This window comes from Kryptolebias marmoratus, linkage group LG10 (assembly GCF_001649575.2).
Source record: "Kryptolebias marmoratus isolate JLee-2015 linkage group LG10, ASM164957v2, whole genome shotgun sequence".
Taxonomy (NCBI): domain Eukaryota; kingdom Metazoa; phylum Chordata; class Actinopteri; order Cyprinodontiformes; family Rivulidae; genus Kryptolebias; species Kryptolebias marmoratus.
In genome coordinates this window covers 3,231,362-3,257,249 of record NC_051439.1, presented here as the reverse complement: position 1 = coordinate 3,257,249, position 25,888 = coordinate 3,231,362, and the positions used below count along the sequence as shown (strand labels likewise).

Genomic DNA, 25,888 nt, shown 5'->3' with positions numbered 1-25,888 from the left:
TGGCCACCAGTAAAGTTCTCTGAGGCGATGTTTAGAGTGAACCACGCCCTGGTCTCCTTCATGAGCCAAGTGCACAACCTTTTCTCACAGAGACTTGGGAACTACAAGATGTTTTCCTCTAAATATCAGATGTGTTTCTGTAACCAGTTCATGACTCACAAGTAATTAAGGTTTGACTTCCTCTAGGAAGGGGTTTCTCCACTTTAGGTCATCCTGAGTGGATGATTTGTTGCAGTTTTGTAAGTTAAAGACAGCCTTCACATTTAGCTTTAACCCTCCCATGTTACAAGGGCTTTTCTACTGATCTGTATTTCTCTCTCTTTTGAGGGCTTTAGGAGGGTTAAAATCAGCAAGTGAGAGTGAAGTCTGGAGAGGAGAAATTTCTGCTATCAGACATTTTTATTTGCTGCATCAATCCATTTCAGTTTGGCTTGAGTGTTTGTTTGAAGTAGCTCTCGCAGTGACTCAACCACTGTTGTGAAACTTGGTTAAAACTTGCTGAACCAGAAGGTTAAGCCCAGGAAAGAATGAAGAGGTGCAGGCCCTCCTTAGGGACGACATGTCCATGAGCTTTTGTTATTGTTGATCTTTAGGCCCACATACAGTATTTAAGGTGCTGAAAAACAGTTTGTAGGTGTACATACAGTACATCCATCCATGTTCTTTACCCGCTTCTGCTTTATGGGTTGCGGGGAGCTGCATCCAGCAGTCATTGTGTGAGATGCAGGGGACACCCTGGAGAGGTTGCAAGTCCATCTCAGGGCCACATAGAGACAAACAAGACAAGCAAGTCACATCTCGGGTCAATTTAGAGTCACCAATTAACCTAACATGCATGTTTTTGGTCTGTGGGAGGAAACGGGAGTACCCGGAGTAAACCCATGTGAGCACAGGGAGAACAAGTAAATTCCACCCAGAAAGGCCCTAGGTCGGGAAGCAATCCTGCAGCCTTTGTGCTGGGAGGCAGCAGCAGTACACATGTAAACCACATAAAAATACCATAAAAACCAAACAAAAAAGCATCCTATAAAATATTACAGTTAATCACATGAATATGTGAAATACACATAATAAAGTAAAAACCATAGGATAAGAAAAATAAAACCAGACCAAAGGTCTTGTTCGGCCTCAGGTTCGTCAAAACCGTGTGGGTTTCTTAAAATCCAATTGCGGTCAGGGTAATCTTGTATGTGTGGTCTATTTTTTCTGGCTGTATCAGCCTGGTTAGAAGAAGCTTCTTGCTGAGCAAAAGTGTTCAGCTCTTCTGAAACAATTTCTGTGTTTATGTTTGTCTGGGTTTTCCCTATATGTGTTTGTATTTCAGATGAATCGTCTGAGTCATCTTGTGTTTCAGAATTAAGTTTACTTTGGTCAGTACAACTTGCTAGAGTTATTCCAGCTACAAGATCATTTCTGGGCGTATCAGCCTGATTACAAGAAGCTTCTTGCTGAACAAAAGTATTCTGTTATGATTCTGGCCTGTCTGCCTGCTGTCTCCTTTCCCTGCTCACCAGGCCTGCAATCAAGTTCATCTGTTTCACCTGTCCCCTGCCATTCCACACTCAATCAGCATCAAGCCACTCACCTGTTCAGTAGCAGTTATATTCAGCTCCCTGGCAGGCAGACAGTGCCAGATTTTTTGAAAGCCACAGTGTGAGTAAATATCCAGCATACTTTCTTTGCCTGACTTTGTTATGACCACGTTTTGTCTCACGGATTTCTCTGCCTCGCCTAGCCCTTTTGGATACCTCTGTTTTCTGGATTACGACCCTGTTTCTGTCCCTCGACTACTGCCTCCTGCCTCGCCCCGTGGATCTGTTTGCCTGAGTCTGACTTCACGTGTCCGAACCTTTGTCTGTGCCCTGACCTCTGAGTTTTGTCTAGCCCTCTGATTTCCGTCAGTACTGATCTCCTGGTAACGACTCTGCCCGTCCTGGACTTTCCTTTTGAAGGACTGCCGTCCCCGGTCGCAAGGTGCGCCAGGATTAAGTGGAACCTGTCCCTGGTCCTGTTTCCACACGGACTGAGAAGTGGTTTCCGGTTCATGTTCCTGAGCCCCTGCCTTTTTCATCTCAATAAATATTTGTAGTCACACTGTGTCTGGCTGAGATTCTGGGTCCTCTGCTCCGTTTTGACAGAAAAATCTGGCCAATAATGGACCCCTCATCAGCACAGCAGTGGCGCAGTGGCGTAGATCACTCTATTGCTCGCCTGGACTCAGGCATGAATGAAATTATTTCTCTGTTGCGCTCCATGACTCCCGCCCCCACTCAGGCAGCTGCGCCACCGGTTCACTCTGGTTCTCCTGCCATGCCGGTCTTAGCCAAGGAGCCCAGGTTGACTCCTCCCGAACTGTTTAGAGGAGAACCTGACCAGTGTCGAGCCTTTCTGACTCAATGCGAGATTCAGTTCGAACTCCAACCATCCTCATTTCCCAGCGAGCGTTCAAGGGTGGCTTTTGTTGTGTCTTTGCTAGCTGGCAAGGCTAAGCAATGGGGAACTGCGGAATGGCAAAATAACCCTGGTCTTTGCTCTTCGTATTCTGCGTTCTCTAAAGAGCTTATTAGAGTTTTCTGCCCTGTTCTCCCGGATCGTGAGGCTGCCAGAGGACTGTTATCTTTAAGCCAGGGAGATAAAACTGTCTCGGAATACATTATTGATTTTCATCTCCTCGCTGCTGACAGCTGGTGGAATCAGGAGGCTCTGATGGATGCCTTCATGCACGGACTCAGTGAAAGAATAAAGGACGAGCTTGCTACACGGGATTATCCCAAGTCTCTGGGAGAGCTTGAGGAGTTGGCTTCTCGTATTGACCTCCGCCTTAATGATAGAAGACGGGAGAAACGTCGTAGGGGGGTTCCATCAACCCCTACTCGTCAAGCTGGTTTCCACCCCGAGCCTGAGAGTCTTCCTTCTCCTAATCCTCTAGTCTCAGTTCAGGAACCTATGCAGTTGGGAAGATCCAAGATTTCCATGGAGGAACGTTCTCGTCGTAGGCAACTTAACCTGTGTTTTTACTGTGGGGGCCAGGGTCACGTGGCAGCCAGGTGTCTGTTAAAAGGCCAGACTCAGTAGAGGTGAGGAGGACTCTACTGAGTCGTAGTTCTGTTACTGCCTCCCCATTTTCCTTCCCAGCTAACATTTTGGTTTCCTCTGTTTCTCATCAGGTACCTGTGTTTGTTGACTCTGGAGCAGACACTGAGTTTATTGATGAGTCGTTTGCCAAGGGACTAGGCATCAAACTCCTCCCGTCCTCTGCTACCCAAAACATCCTCGCACTGGATGGTCATCATATTAACAGCTCCAATCAGGTCACCGAGAGGGTGGGCCTGATTCTGGGAGGAAACCATCGGGAGGAGATCTCTTTTCTAGTTATCTGTTCTCCACAGTTGCCTGTCGTTTTGGGAGCCACATGGCTCAGAAAACACAATCCCCATATTGACTGGCAGGCTAAGGAGATTCTGAGTTGGTCTAAGTCCTGTTCAGCCTCATGTCTGCCGTCTGCCTGTTCCCCAGCTGTTCCTGAAAGTATCATAGAAGATACTTACCCTGATCTTTCCAAGGTGCCGTTAGAGTATCATGACCTCAAAGAGGTCTTTAACAAGGCTCGGGCCACGGCACTTCCACCTCACAGACCCTACGATTGTTCTATTGAACTTCTGTCTGGCACATCACCTCCGAGGGGGCGTCTTTACTCCTTGTCTATTCCTGAACGCGAGGCCATGAAGAAATATGTGGATGGGTCCCTGAGGGCCGGCCTTATTCGTTCCTCCTCGTCTCCTGCTGGAGCAGGGGTTTTTTTTTGTTGGAAAGAAAGATGGGTCTCTTAGGCCATGTATTGACTACAGGGGTTTGAATGACATTACGGTCAAGAACCGATACCCCCTTCCTCTCATGAACTCTGCGTTTGACCAGATTCAGGGTGCCAAGGTTTTCACTAAGTTGGACCTGCGTAATGCCTACCACCTAATTCGCATCAGAGAGGGTGATGAGTGAAAAACTGCTTTTAACACCCCCACTGGGCATTATGAATATTTGGTCATGCCCTTTGGTTTGACTAATGCGCCAGCGGTTTTTCAAGCCATGGTTAATGATGTCCTGAGGGACATGGTCGGGCACTCTGTTTTTGTATACCTTGATGACATTTTAATCTACTCCCAGGACCTTGAAACCCATAGAACTCATGTCCGTTCTGTTCTTCTTCGCTTACTGCAGAACTGTCTTTTTGTTAAAGCTGAGAAGTGTGAGTTTCACACTACCACTACTTCCTTTCTTGGGTTCCTTATTTCCCCCAATAAAGTCATTGTTGATCCCGCAAAGGTTTCTGCTGTTTTGGAGTGGCCCACACCTAAGGACCGCAGACAATTGCAGAGGTTCTTGGGTTTTGCTAACTTTTATCGCCGGTTCATCCGGAACTATAGTAAAGTTGCTGTCCCTTTACATGCTCTTACTTCCTCCAAGGTAAAGTTTGTTTGGAACAAGCGGGCTGAGGAGGCTTTTACCAAGCTCAAGGCTCTTTTCACCACTGCCCCAGTACTGTCATCCCCAGACCCCGAGAGGCAGTTCATCATGGAGGTGGATGCCTCGAGCACCGGGGTGGGCGCTGTTCTAAGTCAAAGGACCCCGGAGGGTCGGATTCACCCTTGCGCTTTCCTCTCCAGAGTATTATCCCCTGCTGAACGTAACTATGACGTGGGAGATCGTGAACTGTTAGCAGTCAAACTTGCCCTGGAGGAGTGGAGGCACTGGTTGGAGGGGGCCAAGGAGCCATTTCTTGTTTGGACCGACCACAAGAATTTGGAATATCTGAGGTCTGCTAAACGTCTCAACCCTAGACAAGCCAGGTGGGCTTTATTTTTTGGACGCTTTAACTTTTCTCTTTCTTTCAGACCCGGAACCAAGAATATGAAACCTGATGCTCTCTCCAGGATTCATGAGTCCTCTGAATTGGGGACCCGGGGTGATGATGAGTTCATCCTCCCGGAGTCTGTCAGGTTGTCTGTAACCATGTTGGAGCTGGAGAGAGAGGTCAGGGGCGCCACCACGAACCTTCCTGCCGCATGTCCCGCTGACCGGTTATGGGTCCCGGAACGTCTGGTCCCCAAGGTACTCAATTTTTGCCATAGCTCTCGCCTTTTCTGTCATCCCGGAATCAATAGAACCTTACAGTTGGTCCGGTCTCAATTTTGGTGGTCGTCCCTGACCAAGGATGTCACGGATTTTGTCACGGCATGTCATCGATGTTGCAGAGCCAAGCCATCCCGTCGCCCACCTTCGGGGCTGCTACGACCACTTCCCATTCCCGCATGCCCCTGGTCTCACATTGCCATGGATTTTGTCACGGGTTTACCCCCCTCCACTGGTTTTTCTGTCCTGTTAACTGTCATTGACAGGTTTTCTAAGATGGTTCACCTGGTTCCCCTAAAGAAATTGCCATCTGCCAAGGAGATGGGGGAGATCCTTGCAAAGGAGGTTTTCCGCCTCCATGGACTTCCTACAGACATCGTGTCAGACAGAGGGCCACAATTTGTTTCCCGATTTTGGAGAGAGTTTTGTTCATTGCTGGGCATCTCTGTTAGCTTGTCTTCAGGCTTCCACCCCCAATCGGATGGACAGACGGAGAGGGCGAACCAGGAGGTGGAGATTAAGCTCCGCATTCTGTGTGAGTCGGACCCCACTAGGTGGGCGTCCAACTTACCATGGATAGAACATGCTATGAATGTCCTGCCTTCTAGTGCCACTGGTCTCTCTCCTTTTTATGTGGTTTATGGTTTTCAGCCTCCGCTGTTCACTGTCCAGGAGAGGGAAGCTAGGGTTCCTTCTGCCCACGCCGCTGCCCTGAGGTGTCAACGCATCTGGAGAAAGGCCAGGAGGTCCATGATCCACATGTCAGGGATACAGTCCAGGGCTGCCAACCGCCGTCGTATTCCTGCTCCTGATTACCAGGCTGGTCAGAGGGTCTGGCTATCCACCAAGGAACTTCCCCTACGGGTGGATTCCCGTAAGTTGGCACCCCGATTCATTGGCCCTTTCCCTATTTCTAAGGTGGTGAACCCAGTGGCAGTTCGTCTACAGCTACCTCGGTCCATGAGGATCCACCCCACGTTTCACGTGTCCCGGGTTAAGCCCTACGTCCTGCCCCGTCTCGGGCCTGTCTCCAGGCCTCCACCTCCCACCCGGTTCCTAGATGGAGACCCTGTTTACACGGTTCGTCGCATCCTACAATCCAGAAGGAGGGGGCGGGGTGTGCATTATCTGGTGGACTGGGAGGGGTACGGCCCTGAGGAACGTACCTGGATTCCGGCCCGGTTCATCATTGACAGGACGCTCATCAGTGACTTCCACCGCCTCCACCCTGATCAGCCTAAGGGTCCGTCGGGAGCCGGACCTTGAGAGAGGGGTACTGTTATGATTCTGGCCTGTCTGCCTGCTGTCTCCTTTCCCTGCTCACCAGGCCTGCAATCAAGTTCATCTGTTTCACCTGTCCCCTGCCATTCCACACTCAATCAGCATCAAGCCACTCACCTGTTCAGTAGCAGTTATATTCAGCTCCCTGGCAGGCAGACAGTGCCAGATTTTTTGAAAGCCACAGTGTGAGTAAATATCCAGCATACTTTCTTTGCCTGACTTTGTTATGACCACGTTTTGTCTCACGGATTTCTCTGCCTCGCCTAGCCCTTTTGGATACCTCTGTTTTCTGGATTACGACCCTGTTTCTGTCCCTCGACTACTGCCTCCTGCCTCGCCCCGTGGATCTGTTTGCCTGAGTCTGACTTCACGTGTCCGAACCTTTGTCTGTGCCCTGACCTCTGAGTTTTGTCTAGCCCTCTGATTTCCGTCAGTACTGATCTCCTGGTAACGACTCTGCCCGTCCTGGACTTTCCTTTTGAAGGACTGCCGTCCCCGGTCGCAAGGTGCGCCAGGATTAAGTGGAACCTGTCCCTGGTCCTGTTTCCACACGGACTGAGAAGTGGTTTCCGGTTCATGTTCCTGAGCCCCTGCCTTTTTCATCTCAATAAATATTTGTAGTCACACTGTGTCTGGCTGAGATTCTGGGTCCTCTGCTCCGTTTTGACATATTCAGCTCTTCTGAAACAATTTCTGTGTGTATGTTTGTCTGGGTTTGTATTTCAGATGAATCGTCTTGGTCATCTTGTAGTTCAGAATTTGACTTACCTTGGTCAGTAACGCTTGCTAGCGTTAATCCAGCTGCAAGATGATTGTTTCTGGGTGTATCAGTCTGTTTACAAGTAGCTTCTTGCTGTACAAAAGTATTCAGCTCTTCTGAAACAATTTCTGTGTGAATGTTTTTCTGGGTTTTCCTTACATGTGTTTGTATTTGTTTTGGGATGCAATGTCTTTCAGACTTTTTTCTTTCTTCCTTTACTGGCACCACCCTTTTTAATGGTTGATAGTTGTCATTTTCAGATAGGGTTGTAGTCTCATCAGAATTTTGGTAAATTGTAGTATAAGCATGGGTACCATCTTCAGTGCAATAAGAATCAAAGACTTTTCGAACAGTTTTAGTGAATAAAGTTCCCACTAGGAAACTCACAGTAAAGAACAGCATGTTGCTTTGAAAATATTCAATCAATAAACTAATGCCGTGTTATCTTGGGTGGCTGTGGATCAGTGGTTAGAGCAGTCGTCCTCCACTGAGAGAGTTGAAGGTTCAGCTCCTGGCAGAAATCATATGTTAAAGTGTTCCTAGGCAATACATAGTGTCTGAATGGATTCTAAATCACTGATAAAACAATATACTCAGGTTAGCTTTGTAGAGATGTAGTAAAATGCTGCGTGGATGGGTGAATGAGGGCACAAATTTTGTTGTAAAGCACTATGTAAGTACAGTTCATTTACACGTGACGACGAGAATGTGAGAATGTGAATCTTGTATTCTGATGTTACAAAAGCATGACATATCAAAGGCAAGGCACAATGACATCACAGATGATGCCATCGTGCCTTGCCTTTGATATGTCATGCTTTTGTAACATATCATATCATGACATTTCAAAGGCAAGGCTCGATGACATCACAGATGATGTCATCCAAGACTAGGCACCAATGGCCTAGTAGATTGAAATGCTAGCAAGTGTTACAGAAGAGAAGGCAAAGCCTGAAAGACACATAAAGGGTATGATGACATCACATAATGATGATGTCATCAACATTTTAGGCAGTCTTGACTAGTTGCCATGGCAAATTTAAGTAGAGTTCCAAAGGTTCCAAATATCCAGAAACCTTCCATGTTGAAAGTAAACTAATGATATTTGAAAATATTGAAAACTTGAAACATTCCATTGGAATTCATGGAAATTTATGGGAATTACCTAAAAATTGGGGGTAATTTAAACAAATGGTTACAGTTTAACTGTATCATATCCAAACAAAAATATAAATATTTTGTTTCATCATAGGCAGTTAATATTATGAGCAGACCATGAGTTTCTTAAATTTGTTATGAAAGTAACAAATTTATTAGCCTCACATCCACAAGATAATGTCACTGATGACATCACTGTTTAACAACCACATATCATTTAGAGAACAAATTCATGGTCATGTACAATTCTGAACCAAAATATAGATGCTCAATGATGTTTTCACTTGTTTTTTTTCACTAAATTCGCATAAAAACAAATTCAATTCAATTCAAAAATACTTTATTAATCCCAAAAAAACCCAACTGAACTATTTACACGTTATTATTTACATCTGACATGACAGCATATAATTTTTTTGGACGTGGTATCTTATCGCAAGGAACAGTAATGACCTCTGGTTGTTTTTTGTTAAGATTATGCTAAAACATTTCTTCATCATCTCTATTTAAAATCTATATTAAGGGCCAGCCTTTTTTTTTTTACCACTACTACTACTACTAGTAGTGCTACTTTATTTAAAAAGCACTTTAAAACAACAAAAGCTATAAAGTGCTGCACAGATAAAAATCAATACACACTCATATGGTTGATTCATATTTATTTCCCTAAATTCTTTGAAGTTTCCAACTTTGAAAATTCTTAGAATTTTGCAACCCTAAACCTAAAAAAAAAGTAAATATTTGGGATGTACTGCTAATAAGAAAACAAAAACCTGCAATCATTTCTAATTTTTATGTTTTAGTACTATAAATCCAAGACCTAAATTTATTTTTTGTAATTCTATTTATTCATTTTAGGCCTGCCACACGAGTTTGGATGAGGCTTACTTTACTTATTTTAGTATTGTAATGACATGCTATTTTATTTATTTTAAACAAGCTATTTTTGTAAATGCTGAGTTGGCATTTACACTACTACTTTTCTGTTTATAATTTATTCCATGTGAAGTAGTTAAACTACTTCTGCATTCTTTGTCATTTTAACCTTTCAAATATCAAAATGTTCAGCTCAATTGGGTTAGTGTGTCATGAGTTTTTAGTGTTCGTAAATTCTATACCTTTTGATTTATTAAACTTTGTTTAAAAAGAAATCCCAAAAAATTCACTGAGATTTCTTCAATTCCTTTAAAAACACTGTTCTCTGATATCTACTTCAGCACACTTTTACTCCCATTCTCATTTTAGATTTGTTTATTAAGATGTGGGCTAATATAAAATAATTAAACAGCCACCCTTGGGAATATTCTGAAGATGTAACTTTGTTCTGACTTTCTTCAGTTAAATTTTAATTAACTGTTTATCAAATATCATTCTCAATAAAATGTCCTATTTTTCCGAATTTTAAGAATCAAAGTGGATTACAGGATGCTGCACGATGAGTTTTCTTTAGTTTGTTTGTTCTGATTGTTTTTGAACCCACTGTGGTCACTATAAGTTTTAATGTGCTGTGTTGAACACAGAACAACAGTCTGAGGAGAGTTGTGCCATTAATTTCACCTAATTAAACAGTGCTGATGTCACATCCACGCCCCTTCCTGTATGGCCCCTCCTGCAGGTAGTGGGCACACAGGATGTGTCTAATTCAGGCTGAGCCCGACCGGGCCACGTGGATACAGACCGGATCTCCAGGCACTTGCGAATGAGCTCGTCCTCAGGCCTGCTCCAGGATGGGTCCCCCTGTAATCCACAGCTGAGTGAAGGACATTGAACTCCTTGACTTTGTCTGTCTATACAAAGACAGAAAGATTTTAGCTTAATATCTATAATTTATCTCCAGTGAAATTGATTGAGTTATAGCCATTTTGTCTTGGCTAATGTTGTTTAGCTGTGGTGGCCATGTTGAATAGGGGTGAGTCAAAAATTTATTCAGCTGCAGGTGTACATGCAAAGATTACTTTATGAGGGTTTCATTCATGTTGGTCCACTGGTTTATGAGATGTTTCGCTAACAGACAAATAGGGAGGGAGGACTCCAATGGTTAAAACAAAGGTTTTAGAGAAAGATCTATGACAATGCCTTGAGTATGTGTTGAGGATGACTCTCCTCTACAACAAAACCAAATTTTAACTCAAGTTCTTTAAAATTGGCAGACATATAGTCATTTCTGTGTTTCCTAAGGTCAGTTGGCAGTGGTGGCCATCTTTAATTGGGTTGACTCTAAAATGTAATCAGTTGTACACACAATGATTGTTTTCTGAAAGTTTCATTACAATTAATTTAGTGGTTTATGGGGTATTTTAATCCCAACCAGAGTTAACTCCAATAGTAAGTGGCAAAGATTTCAAAAACAGATCTTGTGTGATCACGGTGGGAATGCACATCAGCTACTACCACCCTAGATGTGAGCTTAATATCTGTAAAATTGACAAGATTATTGTGATTTTTAATGTGTGCTAAGGTTACTTCCCTGTGGTGGCTATTTTGTATGGCGTTGACTCCAAAAGTCATTGAGCTGTAGATGTACATCCAATAATTACTTTATGAGAGATTCAATCAAATCTGCCCAGTGGTTCATGAGATATTTTCCTAACAGTGCAGGCAAGCAAACACACAGACACAGACATAAAACATTACCGCTGCTTCGCCTTTGGCAGCAGACAATAAAAACTTCAGTAGAATGTTTTTTTTTTTTTTACTGGTGCCAGAGTAAAGGTGTAGGAATAAAATGCCAGTGGTCTGTGTCATCACAGACATGGTGCTCACAAGCTGAACTAACTGTTTTCATGTTGGCCTGAAGAGATTTCTAAAAACTATTATTGGATGTAGTGCTGCTGCATAGCACAGCAGTTTTTTTATAGTTGTTGTGTTGAACAGTAAATATCTGACCCCTCTCTGATGGTTATCTTGTTTTCTTTAGCACCCTCTCTTTTCTCCTCTAATTAACTGTCCAGCTCTTGCTTCAGTGCTTCATATTTTTCACAGCAATGGAAAGTCATTAAAAAATGCATGTGTGCCATCTAGTGGCATGTTCTGGGTAATGCACTTAAAATAATCAGCCTGCTGTTTGGAGGGTGATTTAAATTTTCTACCTATTCCCTTGCCTCATTAATGATTTTGCCCATGTCTTTGCATGTTTGTCTGTTGGCAAAGTATTTCATGAATCACTGGACAAATTTTAATGAAACCTACAAAAAATAATCATTGCAATCTTTTCAACCGATTAACTAAAGTCAACCCAATTCAAGATGGTCACCCCAGCCAACAGACCCTAAAAAACACAAAAATGGCTATGATGGAGTCAGTTTTGCAAATATTTTATTAAAATTTGGTGTGGGAGTAGCTGTGACTGATTCCCAACACATGAGACCTAACAGATCTTTAAATAACCATTAACTACTGGGGGGCAACTCAGTATGTCTGTTTGCGAAATATCTCATTAACCACTAAACAAATTTTATTGAAGCATTCTGGAAATATTCATCGGATGTAACTGTGCAACTATTTACATTTTGGAGCCAACCTAATTTGAGACCATTGCTATAGCCAACTGACCTTAGAAAACACACAAATGGTTGTAATGCTATCAATAATACAGATACTGAGCTAAAGTTTGGTGTGTTTGTAGCTGAGAGTCCTTCACAACACATACTTCAGCTGCTATTCACTATGCAAGACCTTTGCCTAAAACTTTATAATTAACTGTTTGAGTCCACCCTGTTTGTCTGTTAGCAAAATAACTCGTGAACCACTAAACAGATTTGGATGAAACTTTCTGAAAGTAATCATTGGACGTACATTTACAACTCATTCACTTTGGGAGACAATTCAATTCAAGATGGCCACTACAGCTAATAAACCTTACCCAACACAATATGGCTATAACTCAGTAATAATTACAGATGTTGCGCTAAAATTTTCTGTAGTAGCTGAAAATCCTTAACAACATATACTTTGAGCGTGACATCTCACAATATTGCATGTTAGTTTAGGTTTGATCAAAATGGCCACAATTTTGCCTTTTCTCTTAAATGGAGTGTTCAGTTTCTAATTAGCCAGCTTTCTCATAAATGGATGGTTTATCAGTGTGTAACTGTCTGTTCCTTTGCCCTAAGGGGCATTTTGAACTCATTTGTGACTTTATCCTATAAAATCTAAAAGCATTGCTTATTATCAGTGGCTTATGTGCACATAGTTGTTTAATTATGTACAAACTTAACTAACTTGCTGTTAACAAACAATAGTTTTATTCAAGATTTAACATTTAGATGATCACAGAATAGATGAACAGGCATTGGTCTAATACAAGTTGTTTTTCTGATGCTATGCCAGAGACCCACTATTAAGCCAAGCTGCAGCCAACCAAATTTACATGTATTTCTTCTGTATACAGATGCATATACACGTGTGTGTACTCTATATACATAGGCTGCCAGTTAGACTGCTGCATAAAGTTTGTATGCCCTCCAAAAGTTTGACTTTGGATGATTTCATTTTTGTGGGGAATCAAAAAAAACAAACAAAACAAAACAAATAACATGATAAAGTATGAAACTAAAGTTAATACAGGGTACAAACAGTACAACAGTTGTCTGCATGCTACTTGTCATCCAAGCTGCATTTATTTATGGGGGTTAATTGTAAAGTAAAAGCTCACATGTGTGTAGTGCTCCTTCAGAGCAGAAGGCAGTGTTTTCCAGTGGATCCTCGAGAAGAGGAGCACAGCAAGAAAAAAAAGTATTTTCTAAAAATTCCAGTGAAAGAAAAAAAAAGGCAAGACATCAACAGTACAGAGATGTAGCCATTTTTAAAAGAAATACAGCCTTGCAAAGAGGCCAGAAAGACAAAAAAAAAGAGAAAAAAAGTCAATATTAGAGATAAAGTTTTACAATTGCGGTGGAAGTGTACATATGGAAAGCATAGGCTGTACTTAATCCATCCCGACCTGTTTGACCTCCTGCTGGAATGTAAGAAGAGATCACTCCACTGGTGGGGAAACGCAGGCAGGACTTGCATCTGGCACTGAAGGCAGAAAACTCTCTACCTCTCTTATTCAACGAGAGTATGTTGGAGGCAGCAGAACATGCACGCCTCACCACCAAGACGGAGACGAGCTGTAGAACAGTCGGTGGATGGAGAGCTTTACTTTAGCACCAACTTTAGAAGTTTTTCGACAGTGGGTGTCTAAGCATAGATGGTGTGAACTGACAGTGGTGATGAAGGGTTAAAGAGTTGGTGAGTGAACGATGTGACGATGCAAACTTGGACCCAGACCATTTATAGTGTTGCTTCAATTAAACGGGTCCCGACTGAGAGCTGGCCTTTTGGATTTGGAGCTGCTTTTATCTAGTTAGTAATCAGCACACTTTATTATAAACAGGCAGATTTTTCTTCAAGAATATGAACTATTTATACAACTAGTGATAAAGAAAGAGAAAGCTTAAGAACCTGGGCACAGCAGAATTTGTTCAATTTAGTTTTAAAGTGGTAGTCTGGTGATTTTTGAAGTGTTGCTTTGTTAGTGATCAATAGTTAGCACCTAATGAGCGGTGACATCAGTCACAGAACACGGAGTATGAAGAAAAGGGCAGAAGTCTTCCTCTAGGTGAAGTCTACCTAAAAAAAAATCTTAGCAAAAGTCCAGAATATGTTTAACTCTTGTTTTTGTGTCAGCCATGTGAATTTTCTTCCCTCCCCGTTCAGTTGGGTTTTTTTTTTTTCAGATTTGTAGCGCTCTGTGGACTGTCAGCTTCTCTCTGCAGAGTCAGAGGTAAAGCCCAGAGCGAAATGCTAGAAAAGCTGCGCCGCCTAAAAACAATTACTGTAAATTGTAGAGTAGCTGCATAGTTTTAAATGAATGTGGGAAAATTTGTGTCAGGCAGTGAACTTATTTTGGATTTGGATCTGGACTGCAGTCCATAATTCAGCCCTATTTTGGACTAGGCTAATAGCTAGCCAAACCAAGGCTCCTTTGGTAGTTGATATAAATCAACTATCACAAAAATGACACACTGATGTGAAAGACGATGTTGTTCAAACGTTAGTTTTGTTTGAACAACATCCATGTTACTTTGGGAATGTCCGTCTCCTGACGCTGAAAGTTGAGTAAACTCTTGTACTGACCAGATAATCAGGTACTGATAGTTTGAACATGGACGTTGTTTGGTTGAGATAACAGCTATAACTAAACAATGCTGTGCAAAAGTGTAGGGCTTTAACATTAGCTAAGATTTGTTTTAAGGTTTGAAAATAAAAAAAAGTTTATGAAAGGGGCTGTGATTTTGCTAGCCATTAGCCTAGCATGAAGGAATATATCTTCCCTTTTTTTTCTCCATACGCTGTGCTAACTACCAATAACTATTTGACAGAACATCACTTTAAAAATCGCCAGTTCATCCCTTTAAGGCTGGGAGGACGTCAGGCCTCCAAAGAGAAAAGTACATGTACGTGTACTCGTGTCAATCCGTGCAGGTGTGGCTGGGCCCAGGTTCACGCTCAGAAAGTCAGGGGTTAAACTGGGAGTGAGCAGGACAAATAAACATCAACAGCCCAAAAACACACAGTAAAATGACAGAGTTGTTACGTTTTATTTGGTTCATAAAACAACAACAACAAAAAAAGCTTCTGTTTGTTTTCTTCATGGGAGCTGAACAAGTCAGCCATGTCTCAGTAAGGTGGAACAAATCCCAATTTAACCCCTGAATTTTACATCCAAGTGAGCGTGATCTTATTTAATACATCAAACAAGTGATGAGTTAAGAAAGCTGCAGGGCTTCATGCAGTGCTACCTCATTAGGATATACATCAAGTCTACTGGTTAAAGAACAACCTTACTTAAAGGGATAGTTTGGACATTTTGAAGAAGGGTTTTCTGAAAAGGTTATGAATAGTTAATATCTTACCTGTTGTGGATAGCACTTTGAATGACCTCAGTTTAGAGAAACAGAATTGAAATCTGACCGGACTGGCGAGCTAACAGCTAGTCCTTTAACGAGGCCAGGATTAAGTGGCCTACTTGAGTCATGAAGAAACTCCAGTTTCACAGAGTTTATAATGCTTCATGCCAACATTGTTTTACAAACCTTTATGTTTCTGACAATAACACAGTACATGGTTATTTACATTAAAACTCTACAGTTATTATTGCCTGCTGTCGAAAAACAGATGAATATGTTTGTGCCCATGTGTGTCCGTTAGCAAAATATCTCTTGAAGAACTGGACAAATTTCAATGAAACTTTCAGGAAGTAATCATTGTATGTACAGGTTCAGTTGATAAATTTTTGAAGCCAACCTAAATCAAGATGGCTGCCACAGCCACGTGACTGTAAAAATACAAAAATTGCTATAACTGAGTCACTTTTACAACCATGGATCTAAAATTTGGTGCAATTATAGCTGAGAGCCATTCCCAGCACATACTCCAAGTGCCTCTTATTGTGTTAGATCTGTGTTTACAACTTTAGTATTAAGTGAACCCTGTTTGTCTGTTAGCAACGTTTTTTAAGAACCCCTGAACAAATCTTAATGAAACTGTCAGAACCTAATCATTTGGTATACATCTGGAACTGATTAACATTTGGAGTTAATTCAATTCAAGATGGCCATCACAGCTATTCAATATTAGCCAACACAAAAGTGGTTATAACTCACTCGGTTTTACAGATATTGAGCTAAGTTTAGAGTGATACACACTCCGAGCGTGACATTGCATGAGATCACACAAAATGTTACTTTTGAAGTTTGACCAAATTAGCTACAACTTTTGTCATTTTTCATTAAAAGATGATTTTAGTCCAAAACTCTGGCATAAAAGGCAGCGGGTGATGTGCATTTCTAAAAGTGCAAATAGCAGCAGCAGCTAGTTGTAGAACTTTTTGTCGGATCCGGTGGCACTTACAGCAGGAATGTCCTGCAGGGATAACCATGTGATGTAGAACTGGGGGGAATGCTACTTTAAATTAGCATTTGCATGAATTGCTATAAAACTTTTGAAGTTGGAGTTGTTTTCTGACTTAAGTCATTCAAAGAGCTTTCTATAACAGGTTACCTGTTCATAATCCCCACAGTAAACTTTAAAACATCCAAACTGGCACTTTTAACCTTTTTCGACAACAGCGTAATGGAATCTAAAGATGATAAATTCAGTTTAACTTATTCAACAAACAAAAAAGCTGAGATCATCTACACATGCCACACGTGAACTAGTACCAAGCTGTGGTCTGTGACTTGATCAGTGGTTTTCTTTTTGCCTTTTTGCTGTAGAATTTTATTTTATTTTTTTTTAAACATAACGCATTACTCTAACACTGCTTTATTTTACCATTACTTACAGAACGACTTGTGTGACTAAAGATATGAGCACATGTGAGTCGAAGAAAGCACAGACATGTGAGTCGTGAGTGGAGATCTGATGGTGCTAAAGCTTACATGCAGTTAATGGTCTGAGATGACAAAAGAAAACCAAAACAATAAATACATTGTATAAAACATAATTTCATATCAATATATTAAAATACTATTCAAAATAATATCTTAGACAATATTGCAATATGAAATTGACTGATAAATAGTTGGTTGGCCTACACACAGAAATATATTTATATATATATATATATATTTAAGCATCTGTGTCCTTCATAGTTTAATGTTTATGATTTAAAGTTTCCAGATTTTCCCCACTTGGTAGCAGTACAATCCAGAGAGCTAATACATTTTTGTCTTCTTTTTTCCTTCAGCCAATACTAACAATGAACATACAGTACACAGTTCCATAATAAAGATATACACACTGGATAGGCTACAATATAAATGTCAAGACAAGAAAAATAGAAAAATATCAATAGAAATCAAAAGTCAAATACAGAGAAAGTAAGTATAGTAAGAAGTGTACTTATGAGTCTGTGGTTTTTGTTGCTGGAGCTCGTCTTGGCTCTTGTTGGTGTATTGACTGTGTAACTGTACGTCGCTTCTTGTTTTAGTCCTGACACTCACTGCCGCACAAACACAGAGTTACATACATTTGCGAATACAGACTCATGCAACGGGCACACCGGAATGCACGGGTGCAGGTGTGGCCTCACTCATACTCAGTCACACACACACACACACAGATAGCACACAGACACACAGCTCACATGACCGTGCAGCACTTGCAGGTCTGTTTCTTCTCCTTTCCTCCCTCTTCTCCATTTCCGTTGGCCTTCTCTTTCTCTGCCATGCTGCCGTTGGGTGGAGCCTGCTCTCCTGTGGCTGCGTCACCCGCTTTGCCCTCGCCGTCTTCAATCACAACGAACTCGGCCTTCACGTTGCCGTCCACCCCTTCCATCCCCAGGGCCGTGTTGGTCTCCTTCTCATCCTCAACGGTCTTGTAGCCCATGAAAACCAGAGTGACTGGGTTCTCTTCGCTGGCCTGGTCGGGACTGGGACCCAGCAGCTTGGCTTCAACCCCTGTCACCTCTTTCTTAGGGGTCTGCACGACACCATTCTTACCTATAGGGGGCACCAGAGAATCAGTGAGGAATCATGAGAGCTAGTCGGGGAAAGTCAAGAGAGACAAAGGACGGGAGGAAATACGGCTTTAATAACCTCCGGAGGAGACGACTAATTTAATAGAGCAAATGAAGAAGCTATTTTTAGCAAGTCATGTCTTTATGTCGCAGGTGACCGGGCTGCGTTGCCATGGTTTCCTGTTGTGATGATATATGGTAAGCACAGAACTCACCATTTTCTTTGGCCACACCTTTATTAGCAGGCACTCCTGTCTCCAGCTCTTCAATTTCTTGCTCCAGCCTGAAGCACACAAACATGGAAGTAAATTACTAAACTGGATCTAAAATGTTCTTTATGACCTCAAAGGCTATGCCTTCCAGAGATCAACTCTGATTATCAAACTAGCAGCACCTGAAGGGATGCGTATCGCCTGCTGCCTCTCATGACAGAGTTTTAAACTGAAATCTGCTTATGATGACATGGAACTGACTTGTAGCTGTTTTGGCGTTTTGGCCAAAACTCGTAAATGATTTTATGAGCGATTTCATGCAATGTTGTGAATCACGTGAGATGTGTCAGCACTCTGAGTATGTGTTGAGGAGTCTCAACTACTACCACATCAAACTTTAGATCAGTATCTATAAATTTGACTAAATTTGATTTCGTCTGTCCGTACAAGAACAGACAAATTTTAGTCACAACAACTTTTTGCTTATTATCTGTAATTTATCTCCAATGAAACTGATTGAGTTATAGCCATTTTGTCTTGGATAATGTTTTTTAGCTGTGGTGGCCATCTTGGAAAGGGGTGATCTCAAAATTTAACCAGTTGCAGGTGTACATCCACAGATTACGGTATGAGGGTTTCATTCATGTTGGTCCAGTGGCTTATAAGATTTTTTGCTAACAGACAAACAGGGTGGACGCCAATGGTTAAAACAAAGATTTTAGACAAAAGTCTAGCACATTGTGTAGGGCTTTGAGTATGTAATGGGGAGGACTCTCAGCTACAATCACATCAAATTTTAGCTCAATATCTGTAAAAATGACAGAAGTATTGCTGTTTTTGTGTTTACCAAGATCAGATGGCTGTGGCAGCCATATTGAGTTGGGTTGACTCCAAAAGTTAATCAGTTGTAGATGTACATCCTACAATTATTTTCTGAAAGTTTCAATAAAATCAGACCAGTGGTTTATGAGATGTTTTGCTAACAGATGGACACAGTTGACTCTAACAGTTATTGGTAAAGTTTTAGAAACAAACATTGCACAATCAGTTAGTGCTCGGAGTATATGTTGAGGACCAGTATCAGCTCCTACCACACTAAATTTTAGCCCAATAATTATAAAACTGGTTGAGTTATAGACATTTTTGTGAAATTTTCAGGAAATGTTAGGGTTGCACAAGAAATAAACAATTCAATTTTTAACAGGATAAAAATCAGGATCCTTCAATTTTCTAATGACCCTATGGCCTTGATGGAGGTTGGCGCTGTCCGAGTGCTTCTGGTTCTTTTTTTTGAAGCCACGTAAAAAAGAGAGGTTTGAGGACGCTCACCTGAGGATGACTTGCTCCAGAAGTTTGGTCTTCATCTCGTCCTCCTGCAGACGTCTCTGTGTCTCCTCTTCTGCTGGAGCTCCATCTAACAACCAGCGCTCTCTCAGGGCCTTTGACTGCAGGCAAGCAACAGACATGAGCACCGTCTGACAACGTCAATCGGATTCTTTATCGCAGTTATTTATAGATCATGGAGAACTATAACAAAATTAAAGACCTAGTGTTTCTTTCATAGAACGCATATCACCTTCTGCCTTTTGTGCCACAGTTTTAAATTTAAACTTAGTTGACAAAAGAGACCCAAAGCCAATTCTGTTGCCCATATTCGACCAATATCTGATTTTTTTTTTATGTCTGAATGCAACAAATCCAGTTATTTCAAATCCGGCCCAGGTCACTTTCATACCTGGTACTAAATTGGACCTCAGTCTGAACAGTCATGTCACATTTCATCTGACTTTTATGTCACTGAAGTAGGGGTGTGCGGATTTATCCAAATATTGACATCATGCAGTTCAAAGCTCGAAACGCTGCATGTCTTCAACTACAGAAGTTCAATTTCTTCCCTTTTCTTCTGTTTTTACTTTTTCTATTTGCCATGTCCTGGACGACTGAGAAGATATACCAACAAATGATGCTAACGGTGTCGGATTGCACCGAAACTAGACTGACGGGATCAATACTTGAGTTTGCTTTCAGTTTGCTGCTCCCATTCCAGAAGTGCGAGTCTGTGCAGCAAGCAGCAAGATCAAGATGCAATGTCACTCTTACCTCCCTAGATGGCTCCATGTGCTTTGTTAGATTTCTCATAAAGCATCTCATAAAAACCTTCTACTTCTTTATCAGAAAACTGGTAGGAAAGCCTAAATTGCACACAAGGATTTTTCTAATTGATATAAAAGTTTTTTTTTTATTATTTCAGAGATTATTTGCACTTACACAGAGACACACTGACCAACCTTTCAGTTAATCTAAGACCAGAACCCATGCTGTGTTCAATGTGACAGCTGCCACTCAGGGATTCCCTCACTTCAACTCCTCCCAAACGGGCCGCCGACTGAATAAAACGTGGCACCTAGCCAGAGGATCGATGCCGCCAGCAGTAAAAAATCCAAAGCAACGTATAATTCTCCTATTATACTCAGCTGAACATGAGACTGGGAGTCTAAGTAGGTCACTGAAAGACAACACAGAGGCAAACCAGCTTTACTCGTAAACTGCATCAAAAATTTCCTGGAGCCTGACAGTCATCACAAAACTATGAATTGCCTGGTGTCAAAATGGTAAAGACGGATGATAATGTTTTCGCCCATGTCAGTCTGTTAGTAAAATGTCTCATGAGCCACTGGACAGGTTTCATTGAAACTTGCAGAAGTTAATCACTGGAGCAAACAAACGGCTGCAGCAAAGCAGCTACAACTGCATCATTTCTCAACATAGGATGATCTTAGTTTAAAGCTCTGGCATGAAAGGTGGTGGGCGATATGCATTCCTTCAAGGTAGGGTAGGCCCCTAATTTGTAATTGCATAACACAAGATATGTCTGTAACTGTAGCTAACAACTGTAGATAAGTAAATGTTAAGAGTTGAAAAATCCTGAAACAGATGATAAACAAACAACACAAAAGCAAAACTGACTATGACCAGGTCGTCCTCGTGAAGGAGAGCTGGTTCTCAATTGACCTAAATGGTAAAATAAAGGTTAATAACTACAGTTTCTTTTGCTCCCAAAGTTTATTTCAGATGTTCTGAAAGAGCAATGTATTCTTATCTGGACTCCCCTTTCTCATAACCTCATGTGGATAAGCAAATATCAAAGCATTTGCTTTGATATTTGCTTATGCCAAGTATTTACTTGGCATGCCTTGTGTAAATATATCAGTGCTCTGCTCGCAGCTGTTAGATCACTAAAAAAAACAACAAAAAAAACCACTCTAAAAGTCTGCCCGGCCATATGAAAATGTGGCAGAAAAAGCTCTTGTTTTCAGAAGCTGGGCCGATAATCTGGGCCTGTGCTCAAAGTGGATTCTTCTCCAGTGATGCAACATGAATTTCAACAAAAAACTCCCCCCCACCCTATCTTGTTTTCTTCCCTCTCAGACTTGACCCTAACCCATTCCCTTTCTCGTATGAGCTCCTTATGCATCTTAAAGTTCACAAACCTGAGTGTGGCTGTAAATATCTACCTCCCTCGTTTTTATCACTTGTCGCAGAAGGTGGAGCGATAATGTTTTTGCCCCCCCCGCAGGGTGTGTTTGTTCGTCTGCACTGTTCGCAAAATATCTCATGAATCATTGAACGGATTGTTATGAAACTTTCACAGAGTAATAATTGAATAAACATCTAGGACTGATTACCTTTTGGAGAAGATGGCCGCCACAGCTACTCAACCTTAGCTCACACAAAAATGAGTATGCATCAGTAAATTTTACAGACATCGAGCTAAAGTTTGGTGTGGTAGTAGCTGAACACATACAGAACACATACTCCAAGTGCTAACAGATCACGTGAGATATTGCTATATCACATGACAGCGCAAAGAATGTTACGTTTAAGGTTGATCCAAAACAGCTACAAGTCCATCATCTTTCAACGTAAAATAGTTTTAGTTTAAACCCCGGCAAGAAAGGCGGCAGGTGATTATGCATGCCTTCAAGGAAAGCCAGGCCTTTAAAACTCTGTGTTTAACGTTCTGTTTCTACTCTGTCACTTTCTCCATGGAGTAATCTGCCTTTAGACATTCAGCTGCCCAGAGCTTTACACACACACACACACACACACACACACTCACAGTGTAACTCTACACTCTCCATTCCCCCCATCCCCAGCCGGTCTCCTGGGCACTAAATCTAAACCTGCTTTCCCTCCTCCTCATCTATCCCCGCTCTCTCAGTCTCGCCACACCCTACTACACTAACGCCTGACATCACTTTATGTGCTCACTCACGCGGATGCACATGCACGCGCTCGCAAACACAAACACACACACACACACACACACACACACACAGCAGGCTTTATGAAAAGTTGTAAAGCTGGCCTGCTGAAGTTACGTCTCTCTCCATTGTTCTGCGAAGTAAAAGCTGCTAACGTAGCAGACAAAGGGCGGAACTGGGAAACGAGACGCTCACACTGAGACAGCTTTGCAAATAAAGCGAACAGCTGTGAGGAGAAAAAAAAAAACTTATTTCATAATCCACTCTGAATCTTTTTGAACTCATTTTCTTTGAATTAATCTTAACCCTAAAATCATACAGCTTAAGATATTAGTTTAAAATTATCTTTAACTATTTGGAGTCAGCAACATTCTCATCCACATGAATCATATCAGTCCTTGTTTTTATGATTAAAAACAGGACACCTACACATGTTTCTGTGTTAACAAGACTGCTTCTTACGCAAAACTAAGATCCTGCGTTAATGTGGTTTACCTATGTAGCAGGTACACTGTAATAAACCTGTGGTTTTTGGATTTATTAGCATAATTGCTGCTCTTATAAAATGTATACTTGGTGCGTACAAAAAGCGTTCTAATACAACCGGGCAACGTGATTACACTTCCTCTGTGTGTGCTTGTGTCAGTGCATGTGTGTGTCTGTGTGTGAGGCGAAATTGGGGTGCGGTGGGCGTATGAGCAGTTTCCTGTTGGTGGGAGTGGGACAAAAATCTGTTTCCTTTGCCAAAGCCCACCGTATTGTCTGGAACTTCTGTGTTCTTTGACGAAGAATCGAGCCCATGCGTGTACAGATACACACTCCCAATGGTTCACTCTGAAAATAGATAAAAGTGGGAGCATGCAGGGGTAACAGAGCCGGCCACAAGTACTTTTACACACGCCCGCACAGGCGCGTACATGCATCAACCTTTGCTCTTATCTGCTGCTAGATTGTCCATGACTGAAATAACTTTGATAGTGCTGGCACATACGCTGACAATAGCCTGGGCTCTGATATGTGTCTGCATGTATATGCGTCCGTGTGTGTGTGTATAAACAGCATGTGGAGGAGCTGTCTGTGCTATCTGCGGTCCATTCTGAACATTCCGTGACAGCAACAGTTAGGGAGGATCTCACCGTGTTGGACTGAGAGATCTGTGAGGAGTTTAATGTTGAGTTTAATCTTGCTGTGTGGGTGTACTACAGTGTTCACACACACAGTGTGACTTTCCAAAAACAGTCCGGCAGTATTTCTGCTCAAAGTCCTGCAGAGGGAGAGGTGTGAGGGGGTGAAGATGACACAAACATTAATTTTTATCAGCAGAGAGCTCGCTCGAGTACATTTCAAACAAAGTCAAACCGGTGTGTTTCATCATGATGTCATGCTGAGTTCAGGTGCTGTATGCCAGTTCACTTGCTGCAGGAACATAACGTCCACTCATATGGTAGATGTTCTTCAGCTCTCAAAGTTATGTTGCTACTCTGTTCAGGAAAAATAGAAGGTATCCCGATGTGTATAAAACACCCTATTGACACTGGTTTCAATTCACTCTATATTAAATTCAATTTAAGTAAGAAAATGATTGTCAATACATGTGACTAAAAAATGTCAGCCTTAAAATTAAAGATCATCAGAAATCCAAACGTTAAAAAAAATTGCTAATCACATAATAGTTGAAAATCTGTCCTGAGTGCAGGAAAAAAATCTCTTAGCCTCCTTATTTACTTATCTGTGCATAAAAATGACTAATAAAAAAGTATTTAATATTATTATACTAGTACAACCATATAAGAATCATTATTAAGCAATATGTGATTTGAATTAGGCAGCAAAAGTGATGGTAACAAAATTTTTGTTTTGAAATAGTAGCAAATATATGTGCTGCATTTCTCAGTTTTTGGTTTAATACTGTGAAACCTTGATATTTTAGTTTAAGGTTTATCATACTGTCAGACTCTCATACTAGCTCATGCCTACAGGGAGTTGGACTTCATATGTTTGGGCTGGCATTTTGCGGTTTTTGCACTGTCACATTTTTCTGTTTAGTGCTTTTGCAGATTTTTCTGTGGGATGTTTGGCTGGTGGTTGATTATGTCTCTTTCTGGTTCCAGGGCTCCTTTTAGTTCATGTAGTTTGCACATTGGGGCGTTTTTGTCTTCTTTTACCCGGTGTACCTCTCGCTGCTGTGGGACGTGCTGTTTTTCCTCAGGTTGCATATCAGCTGCTTGGGTTCACAGAAACAAAGATTCCTGGGATACGGGGATGAGCACCCAGGCTCTCGGGCTCCTGTGGACTTCAGCTGTGTGTTGGTGCATGGCGTTCTCTTCAGGACTAGGGACGGGGAGTTGTTTTTGGCTTGTCGTGGCTGTCTAGATCTACTGCTGCCCACATTTCGAGGTTTTTGGGATCTGGCTTATAGTTTTTCATGAAGCAGCTGTTTGTTTGGGGCTTGCTTTTTGGTCTGTGTTCTTGTCAGCTTTTGTTGGTTTGGTGGGCGGGGATGGCAGACGCGGGTGTATGGTTGCTGCGGTAGGCTTCTGGCGGCAACGTTGGCATTTCTTTTGGTCTTTGCTCTCTTTGCACTTCTTGTGCACCTCATGCATTGATGTGTTTTTTTTCTCTTGGCTGGGATTGTTGCTGTGTTGTGTTGTGTTGGGGTTTTGTTCGGTGGCTGCGTCAGCGCCCTGAGAAATTTCTTTAGAGATTATCTGGTTATCGTTATTAACATTATCAACATGAATATTATGATTAATATTACAGACCCTCCAGGATTTCGCGATGTTGCGATTGCAACTAATAACGCAAAATCGCAACTTTGCCCAAAACACCGCAACTTTCCCGCAACTTTAACCAAACTAACCCCAAATAGCTCACGAAGAAGAGATGTGACGTCACATCCTGTTAACATCAGAATGGCGGGAGCATGCAGGAGCAGCGACCGAAGCGAAACTGTGCGCTAATGCTTCACATTTGCCCACAAAGACTTCAGAGAAACACCGCAGTGAAGTTAGTTTTAAGTTGGATATTGGATATTCGCGCTCCGCGGAGTTAGCGCCGTCTGGCTCACGGCTGACTTAAGTGAACCGCCGCGCGTAAGAGAAGGGGCCGGCAGAGAACGGCTGGCCGACATTAGCGCTCCTGTTTCGGGTCAGCCGTGAGCTAGACGCCGCTAACTCCGCGGAGAGCGAATATCCAATATTTAACTTAAAACTAACTTCACTGCTGTCGCAAACCAGTTTCCTCCCCAGCTGCAGGAGAGTGGGGGGAAGCTGTTCTGCACGTCCTGCAGTGTAATCATGGAACATAAATGCATCATCAAACACTTTGTGTCTGCAAAACATGTGAGAAGAGCTGCAGACGAGGGACAATCCAGAAATGGTCATGAATGTCAGTTTATAAGCTGTCAAAGTTCTCAAATAAAGCACCTTTTGATCATATCAATGTTTGTTGGTAATTATCTTACAAAACTAGTAAGTATTTTTATATTAAAAAGTTATGGTTTTTTATTGATTTTAGTAAAAAGAAATTGCAACTTTTCATTGCAACTTTTAGGAAAATGCCCCGTGAAATCAGGCATTGT

General features: G+C 41.9%; 1 protein-coding gene across 3 annotated transcripts in view; it reads right to left on the bottom strand.

Moving 5' to 3' along the window:
- Positions 1-12,553: 12,553 nt before the first annotated feature.
- palm1b (paralemmin 1b) overlaps positions 12,554-25,888 on the bottom strand; it is a 48,791-nt gene continuing 35,456 nt past the window's right edge. The window contains exons 3-6 of one of the 3 annotated variants that reach the window (XM_037977764.1): positions 21,730-23,142; positions 19,373-19,488; positions 18,047-18,114; positions 12,554-17,814 (exon numbers count right to left, since the gene is read on the bottom strand). In XM_037977764.1, the coding sequence (XP_037833692.1) occupies positions 17,456-17,814; positions 18,047-18,114; positions 19,373-19,488; positions 21,730-21,846 (660 nt within the window). In that variant the 5' untranslated portion in view covers positions 21,847-23,142 and the 3' untranslated portion in view covers positions 12,554-17,455. The remainder of the gene's footprint in view (positions 17,815-18,046; positions 18,115-19,372; positions 19,489-21,729; positions 23,143-25,888) is intronic. The other 2 variants (XM_037977765.1, XM_017421534.3) reach the window with 2 other exon arrangements.